This window comes from Cotesia typhae, unplaced genomic scaffold (assembly GCF_013202065.1).
Source record: "Cotesia typhae breed Kobodo isofemale line unplaced genomic scaffold, CoteBio_Ctyphae scaffold_121, whole genome shotgun sequence".
NCBI lineage: Eukaryota > Metazoa > Arthropoda > Insecta > Hymenoptera > Braconidae > Cotesia > Cotesia typhae.
The window spans coordinates 240,997-252,570 of record NW_027423773.1 but is presented as its reverse complement, the minus strand read 5'-3'; the positions used below and the strand labels follow the sequence as shown (position 1 = coordinate 252,570).

At 30.4% G+C, this 11,574-nt stretch overlaps 3 protein-coding genes across 6 annotated transcripts in view; all 3 read left to right on the top strand.

The window, feature by feature from the left end:
* Cnc (NFE2 like bZIP transcription factor cap-n-collar) overlaps nt 1–2,022 on the top strand; it is a 33,234-nt gene extending 31,212 nt beyond the window's left edge. For 2 of the 3 annotated variants that reach the window (XM_074252888.1, XM_074252889.1), the window contains exons 8-13: nt 76–343; nt 407–546; nt 616–771; nt 901–1,011; nt 1,096–1,463; nt 1,536–2,021. In XM_074252888.1, the coding sequence (XP_074108989.1) occupies nt 76–343; nt 407–546; nt 616–771; nt 901–1,011; nt 1,096–1,463; nt 1,536–1,733 (1,241 nt within the window). In that variant the 3' untranslated portion in view covers nt 1,734–2,021. Of the gene's footprint in view, nt 1–75; nt 344–406; nt 547–615; nt 772–900; nt 1,012–1,095; nt 1,464–1,535 lie in introns of all 3 variants that reach the window. The other variant, XM_074252887.1, reaches the window with a different exon arrangement.
* A 644-nt stretch (nt 2,023–2,666) lies between these two features.
* Fech (ferrochelatase, mitochondrial) lies at nt 2,667–4,621 on the top strand. Its single transcript, XM_074252891.1, has 6 exons — nt 2,667–2,917; nt 2,974–3,166; nt 3,304–3,525; nt 3,592–3,693; nt 3,770–4,043; nt 4,117–4,621. Exons 1-6 carry the CDS (start codon nt 2,893–2,895, stop codon nt 4,477–4,479), a joined length of 1,179 nt encoding a protein of 392 aa, XP_074108992.1. The 5' UTR covers nt 2,667–2,892; the 3' UTR covers nt 4,480–4,621.
* A 269-nt stretch (nt 4,622–4,890) lies between these two features.
* Invadolysin (leishmanolysin-like peptidase, invadolysin) overlaps nt 4,891–11,574 on the top strand; it is a 49,923-nt gene continuing 43,239 nt past the window's right edge. For both annotated transcript variants that reach the window (XM_074252914.1, XM_074252915.1), the window contains exons 1-2: nt 4,891–5,243; nt 5,319–5,553. In XM_074252914.1, coding sequence (XP_074109015.1) covers nt 5,359–5,553 — 195 coding nt within the window. In that variant the 5' untranslated portion in view covers nt 4,891–5,243; nt 5,319–5,358. The remainder of the gene's footprint in view (nt 5,244–5,318; nt 5,554–11,574) is intronic.

The following is an 11,574-nucleotide window of genomic DNA, read 5'->3' as shown; positions in this document are numbered from 1 at the left end:
GTCATTATTATAACAGATAAAAAAAAATCACATTTTTATTATCAATAATAAAAAAAATTAATTTTTTTTTTTTAGGAATGTACGGATGCATGAGAAATTGGGACACAAGCAATAATGGTACCCAAAACAGTACCACACTTGCGCCGCAAACAAGCACCGCTCCAGCAGTTACAAATTTGACAGGCGCGGTCACTGACGAGCGTTTGGACGCCTCCAGTGACAGCGCGGTCAGCAGCATGGGCAGCGAAAGAGTTCCGTCTTTGTCTGACGGTGAGTGGATGGAGACTGGAAGCAATTCCAGCCACACTCAGGCCGACTCTCATTACTCTATGGATTACGCGAGGTAAATATCAATTAATGTTATTAATTAATGTATTAAAATATTAATTACTGTTTTTACTTACAGCAAGTACCGAATGCAGTATGAATGTAACTACACAGTGAATGGCAGAACTGGTAACCGGTGTCCGGCGGACAGAATACCTCCGGTAGCGCAGAAGAAGCACCAGATGTTCGGTAAAAGATATCTCCAAGACCATGGGACCGGTAATTATTTTTTATTATTTTTAAATTAATAAATTTTGTGAATTTTGTTAACTAATTTTTTTTTCTCAGGGTCACCACTGGGTCACCATGGCCATGGGGCGCCTATTAAGTACGAGTATGATCCTCAGGCAGTAGCTGCAGGTCCTGCTCATGCTTATAGTCCCTTAGATGGCACTGCTGGTCCTGAAATGAAGTTTAGTTGCAGTGTAGACTTTGCGAGGCAATGTAAGATTCCTTTTTTTTTTTTTAAGCCGAAAATATTGGTCTTAGGAAAAACTTAAAAAATACCAATTTTATAGAAAATCAAATTATTTTTTTAAACTCATTAGTTTACCAGATATTGAATTTTTTCAGTGCACCATGTACCTGGAAGAACAGCTTTAGAGCACATTCATCACAACCACACGTATCATCTACCTCCGGACAGTTCGGGCGCCATGCGACCTCTAGCGAGGGCCAAAAAAAGTAATTATTTATTTTTTTTTTTTAAGAAAGAATAAATAAATAAAATTTTGCTAAAATTATTTATTAATAAATTTATATTTTTAGTGCGCAAAAGTGAGTCAGAAGACCAACATTTGACGCGTGACGAAAAGAAAGCGCGACAACACAACGTCCCGATCTCGGTCCACGACATAATAAACTTACCAATGGACGAGTTCAACGAGCGAATGAGCAAGTACGATCTCAGTGAGACCCAAGTGAGTCTGATCCGCGATATAAGGCGCCGCGGAAAGAACAAAGTAGCCGCCCAGAACTGCCGCAAGAGAAAGCTGGACCAGATCATGACCCTCGCGGACCAGGTCAAAGAGATGAAGGACCGGAAAATGAGGTTGATCAGCGACAGGGACTACATGCTGAGGGAGAGGCAGAGGGTCAAGGAAAAATTCGGGCAGCTTTACAGACACGTTTTCCAGGTGAGTTTTTATAGAATTTAATTTAAGGGGGAAATTTTAAAAAAACTAAATTTTCTTTTTTTTTTATTTCAGTCTCTCCGCGATTCGGAAGGAAATCAGTACAATCATCAAGAGTACGCACTCCAGCAAGCCGCAGACGGAAATTTCCACCTGGTCCGTAGGAACCAGGTCCTTCAACAGCATCACAATCACAATCACAATCACACGGGGCCCTATCCCCGGCAATCAATGGACCCAAAAACAAAACCGGACTCCGACCGCAAAGAATGAAGCGTTTTTTTTTTTTTAAATTGAATTTTTTTAAATCTTAAAAAATTTTCTAATAATTAATTAATAAATTAATTAATTGAGATCTCGGTGACGGTTAATCCGCAATTAATATTATATTATTAAAATTAATCGACACCAAATTTAAATTAATTATTTAATGTCTACTTAATGTACAGGTGTCTAATTATTAAGAAAATTTATTAATCATTATTATGTTTTTTTTTTTTTTTCTTAAAAAAAAATTTTTTTTAATTCAGGCATTTAATTTTCGGAATTTTTTTTATTTATTTTTTTTTTATATGTAAATAGATTTTTTAATAATAATAATAATATTTAGCATGTAAGTTAGAATTTTATTAATCGATTAGATTTAATGAAGCAAAAATTAATTAATTAATTAATTAATTAAATGCTATGCCTTTATTATATTTATACTTGAAAAAGAATGTATTAAAATATTTAAAAATAATTAATAATAAATTAAGGAAAATTGGGTTAAGGTACTTTACTGTACTCTATGAATTTAAATAATTATTATAATAAAACATAATTAATTATTAACGTAAGAAAAAATATAAATATATATGTCTTTCTTGATAATGAGGATAAATAAATGTTGAATATGTTTTATTTGATAATAAATGGATTAATTGATGATGAATTAAAAAATTTAAAATCAAGTTTTATTTAGACTTTTCCTCTAAGGCCAATATTTCTCTAGATATTTTGTTTTTTTATTAAATATATTCATTCAATTTATGAAAATCTAATTTTTAATTTTGCTCGCATTTTTTACCGACTGTGTTTCTCATTTTGGTTTATTATTCTGCCACCAGAGACTAATTCCTAATTTTTATTATTATTGTTATTATTTTTATTATTATTGTCGGTGTAATAAAAAAAAAAAAAAAAAAAAAAAACCAACAGTAACACCACAATAAAAATTATGGCGTGTTTTTTTTTGACTTGTCATCGGTGAAAATTAAATTATTCATTATTACATACTTAATAACGTTTTATAACAATAATAACACAACAATACAGTATTGACATACAAGTTATTAATAATTATTTCATTGTACAGTATTGAGTACAGCGATAAGAAATTTTTATACTTTTTATTTATTTGTATTAAAATTTGTTTCAGTTTTTTTGCAAAATGAATTTTAATAGAATTTATAACAGTAAGTATTTAATAAATAATAAAAATAATAAAAATTAATAACATTATTTTTTTTAGATTCTAGAAGTGTCAGCAATAATTTAATTCGTAATTTTTCTATTGGAAAATGTGAAAATACAGAAATTAAATCAAAACCTAAAACTGCAATTTTGATGTTAAATATGGGAGGACCAACTAAAGTTGAACAAGTTGGAGATTATTTGTTGAGAATTATGACTGATAGAGATATGATGCAATTACCTATTCAAAGGTTTATTTATTTATTATTATTATTAATTATTATTAATCAAAATTATTTTTGACATAATTTTTTTCTAATAATTTTCTAACATGTCTTTTAAATACATACAATAAATAATAATAATAATAATAATAATATTATTTTAGTAAATTAGGACCCTGGATCGCTAAAAGACGAACTCCAGAAGTAATGAAAAAATACAGTGAAATTGGCGGAGGCTCCCCAATTTTAAAATGGTCAAACTTGCAGGGCGAATTGATGACCGAGGAGTTGGACAAAATTTCTCCAGAAACTGGCCCGCACAAACATTACGTCGCTTTTCGCTACGCTGATCCGCTGACTGACGTAACTTTGCAACAACTAGAAGCGTAAATAATAATAATTAACAATAAATGTATTAATAAAATTTTTTAATTAAAATAATAAATTTTTAGGGACGAAATCGAGCACACTGTAATTTTTTCACAGTATCCGCAATATAGTTGCGCAACATCTGGCTCCAGTTTTAATGCAATTTGGAATTACTACAAAAATAGGTTCATAAATTTTTTTTTGTTAATGTTTATTCACTGATAAAAATTTTTAAATACAAAAATTAATTTTAATTTTTAGGGATCTGCCTAAAAATATGAAGCTAAGTATAATCGACCGATGGCCGACGCATCCACTTCTAGCCCGAACATTTGCTGAAAAAATTACCGAACAATTAAATCAATTTGACGAAAAAATTAAAAAAGATGTTTTAATTTTATTCTCTGCGCACTCAATTCCGCTCAAGAATTTAAACAGAGGCGATCCGTACCCCAGTGAAGTAGCAGCTTCGGTTCATATGGTCATGCAGGAGTTGAATTATTCTAATCCTTATCATCTTGTTTGGCAATCAAAGGTTATTTATTAAATTATTATTATTATTATTATTATTATATATAAATTAAATGAATAAATAAATAAAATTTTAGGTGGGACCACTGCCATGGTTAGGTCCGTTCACCGACGAAGCAATAAGAGGCTACGTCAAGCAAGGCAAAAAGCACTTTATCATCGTCCCAATAGCCTTTGTAAACGAGCACATTGAAACTTTACACGAGCTGGACATTGAATATTGCGACGAGCTCGCCCACGAGCTCAAAATTGATAAAATTAGACGCGCTGCTGCCCCAAATGACCATCCACTGTTTATTAAAGGCCTCGCAGATATTGTCAAGATACATTTACACTCCAAAATTCCGGTATCAAGGAAATTTGAAACCCGGTGTCCCCATTGTGTTAACAAAAATTGTTATTCCAGCAAAATTTGGTTTTCTGAAAATTGTCGGCTTTAAATTATTATTATTATTATTATTATTATTATTATTATTATTTTTTTTTTTTTTTTTTTTTTTTTTTAAGTTTAATTATACATTTTTATGTTTAAAAGAATTTTTACATGGGAAAAATTTTTTTTACAAAAGATTTAGTAGAAAATAAAAACTTTATTCAATTAAAAATATTATTGTTAAATAATTATTCATAATTCTTTTAATATTAAATTCATTTTATTAATTAATCAGTAAATTTAATAAGAATTTAAAATAAAAATCAACTTTCTACTTTTAAATTTATCATTTTTCCCGCATTATTAAAAAACCAACATGTCGGCCGTTGCGCATGCGCAGAAGCTTCCGACGCATGCGTCGCCATCTTAGCGTCACTTCTCCCTCAGAATTCCCAGATCAGCTGTTCCTCGCGTCGCTCCGCTAAAAAACAAACAAAGAAATTAAAATTTATCGTTAATAATTATCGACAAGTGTCAAGGTTAATAATTAAATATAAAATAACAATAAAAATCACCAATGAGTGTAAAAAAAATATCAAAAATGTCTCAAGTAACAAAAATAATTATTTTTAATAAAAATAGTGTCATGCGGTCGCGACTAGCGGTGAACCGAGTAACTAACACCGAAGAATTCTAGCAGCAATTGCGTTACAATCAGTATCAGTGGATGTGGACATTCATATCAGTACGAGTGCTCAATCCGAACTCAGTTTGTCGGTTGACGTCCACGCGAGCTGTCAGCTGACGGGAAAATATTCCAATTTGTTCGCGGTATTTTTTTATTTTAGATTAAAAAATACTTTTAATTATTTTGACAGTTTTTAATAATAATATTTTTGTTTTCAGAAATGAAAAATCAGTGGGAGCAATAACAGTAGCAGTGATTATGTGCCGCGGTACAATAAAAATGCAATGCGGTACATTATTTACTAATCCGAGTGCTAATTCGCCGTCATTATTGTTTTCATTGGCGGGTTTTTATTTTTTGTTTATCGCCAGTGGGCTTTGGTGCTCGCTTTGCTGTGCTAATGGAATATTTCATGACATCAAGTGCAGTCATCAACATCCTAGACCACACGAGGTTAGTGATTTTGTTGATTTTTATTTTATTTTATTTATTTATTTTTTTTTTTTTTAATTTCAAGGGAAATGCGAATTTTTTGGAGCCAATTTAAAATTAAAATATTTTTTTTAATTGTTAAAAATTTAATTTTAATAAAATTTCTGTGACTTGTTAAAATTTTGCACAAGCTGACGAAAGATTTTTAATTAAAAATATCTATACGATTAATAGATCAATATCTCTTATAACATTGATCCTATCAAATTTTTTATTGATACAAATGTCATAGGAAATTAAATTTCCTACAAATTCTGTCCCAAAAATTTTTCTCTTAACTCATTAGTTCAGAAATTAAACTTCATTATAGTAAATAAAAGAAAATCTAGAATAATTAATTAATAAAACTTCTCTCAGTAGGTCGCTTTCAAAATCAAAAAGAATTTTTAATGATTTGTAGAAATAATATCCCGGTTTCTTTCGGTTGCACGAATTTTTTAGCATAAACGTGCGCTAAATATTTATCGGAGACAATACCGGGAATATTTAGCTCGTATTGAGTCACGATAATTTTAAAATAGAACAAAATCGAAATTATTACACCGATTATAACGAATATTTAAACTACTTTCATCGCACGTACACTTTTATTGTATTATTATCACGGCCGTGGTGAAAGTTTTGCTTTAACAATCATTCTAGATGCACGTGTTGTCTTTACTCACGTGCTTCCACTCCTATTGTCGCTATAATTTCATAAATAAATAAAATCCTGAATATTTTATCAGAATAACCCGCGAATTTCGGTTATATTCGAGCTTGGGCCATGAAATTTTAGTGAAATTCAAGATTTAGATTCTCGAGAAAAGAAAGTCGATGATGAGCTGGATTAATCTTTGATTAATGCTGGGTAATTTAGTCGAGAGTTTATAAATAATAGCAATTTTTTATGGTTTCTAATTTACGACCCTTGATTTCGTTGTTGAGGTGATTAATGGATCGATATCTTGTAAAATATTGATCCTATAAAAATTTTCAATGTTACCAATCTTGTAGGAAATTAAATTTCCTACAATTTTTATTAAAAAAATTTTTTTCTAAACGCAATAGTTACAAAATTACATTAATTTTTATAAAATTTATCTCTTTTCTAAAATCATTTCCTATTTTTTTTTAATTAATTAATTTTAAACCTTTAGAAAAAAAATTAAAATAAAAAATTCATAAACATGTTAATAATTTTTTCCTCAGTAAATATCGGGTGTATTTTATCCATAGTACGTGCGCAATATTGTATGATAAAAAACTAAAAAAATAACAGGAGGAATAAAAAAGAAATAAAAGAGGCGAAAAGAGCCCCAGGAGGTAGAACGTATACAGATCATCTATGTCGACTGTTTGCCTCCTAAGGCATCTACGCAGAGCTTTTTTTTCTTTTTTTTTTTTTTTTTTTTTTTTTTTTTTGTTAGCTTGCGGGGTTTTTTAGTTTTTATTGGCGGCAACAAAAAGCTTGTGATTCAAAAAAATTTTCTTGTAAATTCATGAATTCATTGGCAAGTTTTGATCCGGCTGGAGGGACCACCAGGTACGAAATAAATGGAATCGGGATAAATGAAAGGAGTGGTAGATTGCTTCGCTAGTCGCCGTAGACAATGATTCATCGAGATATATCACGAGCAAAATACACAACACACACGGTATTAAGTTTAGAAGAGAGAGAAGGATAGGTCGTCCCATTCCCACGTTTTGTTCTTCTATTTATCCCATCACTCGCGATCAATAAATCGATCAATTTTGGAAACTTTTTTTTATTTAAAAGGATTTAAGTTACCAGGATCGTAACTCTTGAACTATTCATTTTAGCGTGAAATTTTTCAAACAAAAGTTGTAGATAATTTAATTTCCTATAAAATTTGTGTCTATATACATTTTTTTAGGATCAATAGTTTAGGAGATATTGATCCATTAATCAAGCACTTGCACTCACTGCAAAATCTATTTTTTTTTTGCTCAAATTTCGGAATTTTAGGAAAATTATGATGGTAGGCAGAATGTTATCCTTATTTTTTAGATTCTCGTGTAAAATCTACTCTATTGGATCATAAAAATATGTTAATATGCTTTAAAAAAAAAAAAAAAAAAAAAAAAAAAAAAAAATTTTATGGGAACTCCGCCAAATTGAAAGCGTCAGGTTCTCCGATATCATAACAGAGCGAGCGTGGAAATTAATCGAATAAATTTGGTTCTTTTTTTCTATTATATGCACGCGGTACTGTTGTATAACCGCGACAATTGAATGAAACGAACGCGAGGTAAATCGCGATAAGAGAGAGAAAGAGAGAGAGAGAGAGAGAGAGAGAGAGAGAGAGAGAGAGAGAGAGAGAGAGCGAGAGTGTAGTGGCGCAATGAAACGGTTGATCGACTAAAAAGAAAATAGCGTTAAAAAAGTACAATAGACACCAGTCCATCTTTTTTTATATTTTATTCTATTAGTGTCCCCTCGATCGACTTAATACTCGCTCGGTCTATTTATACACACTCCAATTCAATCATGCAAGATTTTAATAAAAGATTTTATTTTTATTCAGACTGTGAAGAGAAAATTTATATGTCAATCAGTACGTGAAGCCTTTTTTAATCTAAGATATTCCTCCAGTTGAATCTTATGTTAAGTGATTACTTAATTGCTTTGTAATTTGTTGAGTAATTATAGGATTTCTCAATGTAATATTTTTTTTTTTTTTTTTTTCGTTTCGAGAATTTTTCATTAATTTTCTCTGTTATTTGAGAGAATTACTGAGAAGAGACATTAAAACTGAGATTTCTAAGAAACTACTGGAGAAAATTAGAAGTTGTTGGAATAAAATTTATAGAAAATTGAATTTCCTATCGAAAAGGTTTCCTTGACTTTTCCGCTAGGACCAATATTTTCCGAGTTATAGCCACTTTTTAGGAAAAAAATCTTAATTTAAGAAAAAAAAAAAAAAAAAAAGAAATTAAAATTATGTCAAAATTTATTTTTTAACTATCCGGGAAATTAAAAATCCAATTAACTGAATTAAAAAAAAAAATAGTATCGGAAAAAATAAGTTTAATTTTATTTATTCATCAGGGTAAATTCTTTTGTCGGGAATACCGTGGGTAAACGAAAAAGTAATTGAAATTTTTCGAGTTTCGCAAACGTCAATTGTAAAAAACAGAGACTGCGGGTCTGCTCTGTTGTTTGTGCTTCGTTTTGTATTCCTATATGCCACTGATTGTATTGTCTACTATTTCAATATCATTTTACCTTTTATTTTTTTAACTCCAGCCTTTTCTCTTTCCGCCTCCATGTAAATTTTTTTTACTCTAAATTTCATTATTTTTTTCTTTGATCCCCTCTAGCGTTACAATTATTCATATTCGCCGGCAAAATTGTCGAAATAAAAATAAATTCGTCTGTAAAAGGGAAATTATTAATTACAAATATTAAATTGATGAGTCTAAATTATTTAAAAAAAAAAATTAAAACTAAAAACAAAGGGCGCGAAAGTTGAATTATATATTTTATTGAAAAATATTATTTTTCATGAATACAGAATATAATAACAAGTTTGGCAAGCTACAAAGTAAAATCTTTGTTGTCGAAGATTGGTTTATGTCACCGAGAGACCTTACCAACGAAATCCCATTCTATCCGAGTTAAACTACAAACAGAACAAGAAGAATTTATTCCGCTTTGTACACTCGCTACTGCTATACTGCTCCAGTGAAACTTGGATCTGGTAAGGACGTTTTATCCCGGGATTCGGGGATTTACCTTTTTGGGATGCGTTGAGGGAATATGTCATGTGATAACATTCTTCTTTCGGTTCGATCAATTATCAATTTTGCCTTCCAAAAGATCTAGGATAAAAAAAATAATTTTTGGATAGCTTACGGTCGCAATTTTAATAATTAATAAGCCAATAACTCCTAAAATATTGATCCTATCAAAATTTCCACTGAAATCAATCTGATAGAAAATTTAATTCCCTCAAACTTTTCTCCAAAAACTTTTTTCATAAAATCAATACATTAAAAGTTATGATCTAAAAATCTCTTAAATTATTTTGCGACTTAAAATCGATAGCGTGTTTTTTAAACATAAATACTTATCATTTTAAATAAAAAAAAAAAAAAAAAAAAAAAAAAATTACAGCAACTAGAATCGTAATTTGCTGTGAAGGTATGTAAGATGTACGACCGTCGAATGTTTAATATAATAATTTAATGATAGTCTAGCCGCGATATAAGTGAATAAGGTGAATGTATTGTTTGTATGACACGATTTACTTAGTATCCTTGTAACAATGTTACAACATGTCTACTTATATTAATATTGAAAATGGAGTGCCCTTTTAAGCATTATTATTTTTCTCTACTCCTCAAACACGTACCGTTTATATCCGAGCATTAGTAATAACTTAAACTGGGCGTTGGAGTAAGAAAAGTGGGGAGTTACTGTGACGTAGGCGCGAGAAAAAAAGCGGTAGTGGGAACAGAGCGAAGTTCAGTCGGCGCGGAGATTCTGAACAGTTAAGACACTGGAATTTAAGTGCTAGCGCGGCGTATTGACACGAAGGAACAGAACTACATCAATTATGGCGCGCTTGATTAAACCGCATTAGTCTCGACTGTTAATGCTCTCTGGTATCAATCAAATCTATGTCTTTCTCTGTTCCTCTTTGTTCGCTATTGTGCGAGGATAGATTGCTACCGGGATTTCGAGGGGCTTTAAGCTCTAAAGCTATTCGCTGATTGATTTAAAAGGGATAATGCAGATTGTAATTGATGTTGATTAGAATTTTTTTTTAATTTTTGGATAATTTACGATGACTTTTAAACTATTGAGTTTAGACAAATGTTTTTTAGGAGAAAAACAAATGAAATTCTTATATTATTTTTTTATACGTCGATAATTCAAATTAGTTAAGGGTAGTTGATGATGTGGTTGCTGTTTTTATCGAAGGAAAAATAGGAATCGTTAAGTTAGAGTTTGTACACAAAATAAGAGTGAATGAGCTCGGCTGGTAGATGGTAGAGCGCCGGAAAATGGATGGTTCAACTCAATCCTCTTCTTCTCTTCACGGGGAAGTTTTCTGTGGTGGGAAAACAGTATTTGCACAAGAACCGAGTAAACTACAGAAGGAACTCCCAGGGTCTTGCCCAGAAAGTTTCCCCAGGCACTTTTCCAGAAACTTGTGAGTTGTAAAATCAAGGATCGTACCACGGCCATCGTGTTTCTCATATCAACTCCTTATAAACTAATGGGTTCTATATTTGTTGGTATTTTATTATTAGGAAAAACTTCATGAAGGTCGAATTCCATCTTTTTTTTTTTTTTTTTTTTTTTTTTTTATCTCTATAATATAAATCTCGGAAAATCATATAAAAAATAATTATTTAAATGGCTCAACTTAACAAAGTGACATTTTACCCAGCAATTGCATAAAATAAGACATAACCCAAAAAAATTAAATAAAATAAAGAAACAAAGGAGCGAATAAAAGGACCCGGATAATTAAAACATGGAGCTGCGGTTTCAGAATTAATTCGAGTATAAAAGTTAAATGAAATAAAGTGCTCCTGTCTCTTGACAATAATAATGATAACAACACAACAACAACAACAATAATATTACTAATGGTGGTCGCTCTGTTCTGAGATAATACAATGAAATTATAACTATAATTAGGATAATAATAATGGTAATAAATATTAAATAAATGAAGAAACCCAGGAAGTGTGATTGCGATCGAGAGAAATGATATGAGTCAATCTCTTATTTTTATTTCTTCACTTATTTACAACCATTCTTATTTTTTTTTTTTTAATTAACTGAAAAAAGGCTAATCATACATTGTGCGAAAACATACAATTTTTTATCTTTTCATTAATTAAATAATTAACTGTAAGTAATTATTAGGCCCATGGCTTCCACAGTAGTGATTTATGAAGTTTTTAGAACGAAAAATAATTTGAGCTAAAAAATTAGCGACTAATTCTATGACTGAAAATACA

Bases quoted from the DNA above. Each gene is read 5' to 3' on its own strand.
- Fech (XM_074252891.1), top strand. From the start codon at position 2,893: ATGAATTTTAATAGAATTTATAACA. The intron at 2,918-2,973 runs GTAAGTATTTAA...TATTTTTTTTAG, and splicing joins TTTTAATAGAATTTATAACA to ATTCTAGAAGTGTCAGCAAT. The intron at 3,694-3,769 runs GTTCATAAATTT...TTTAATTTTTAG, and splicing joins TGGAATTACTACAAAAATAG to GGATCTGCCTAAAAATATGA.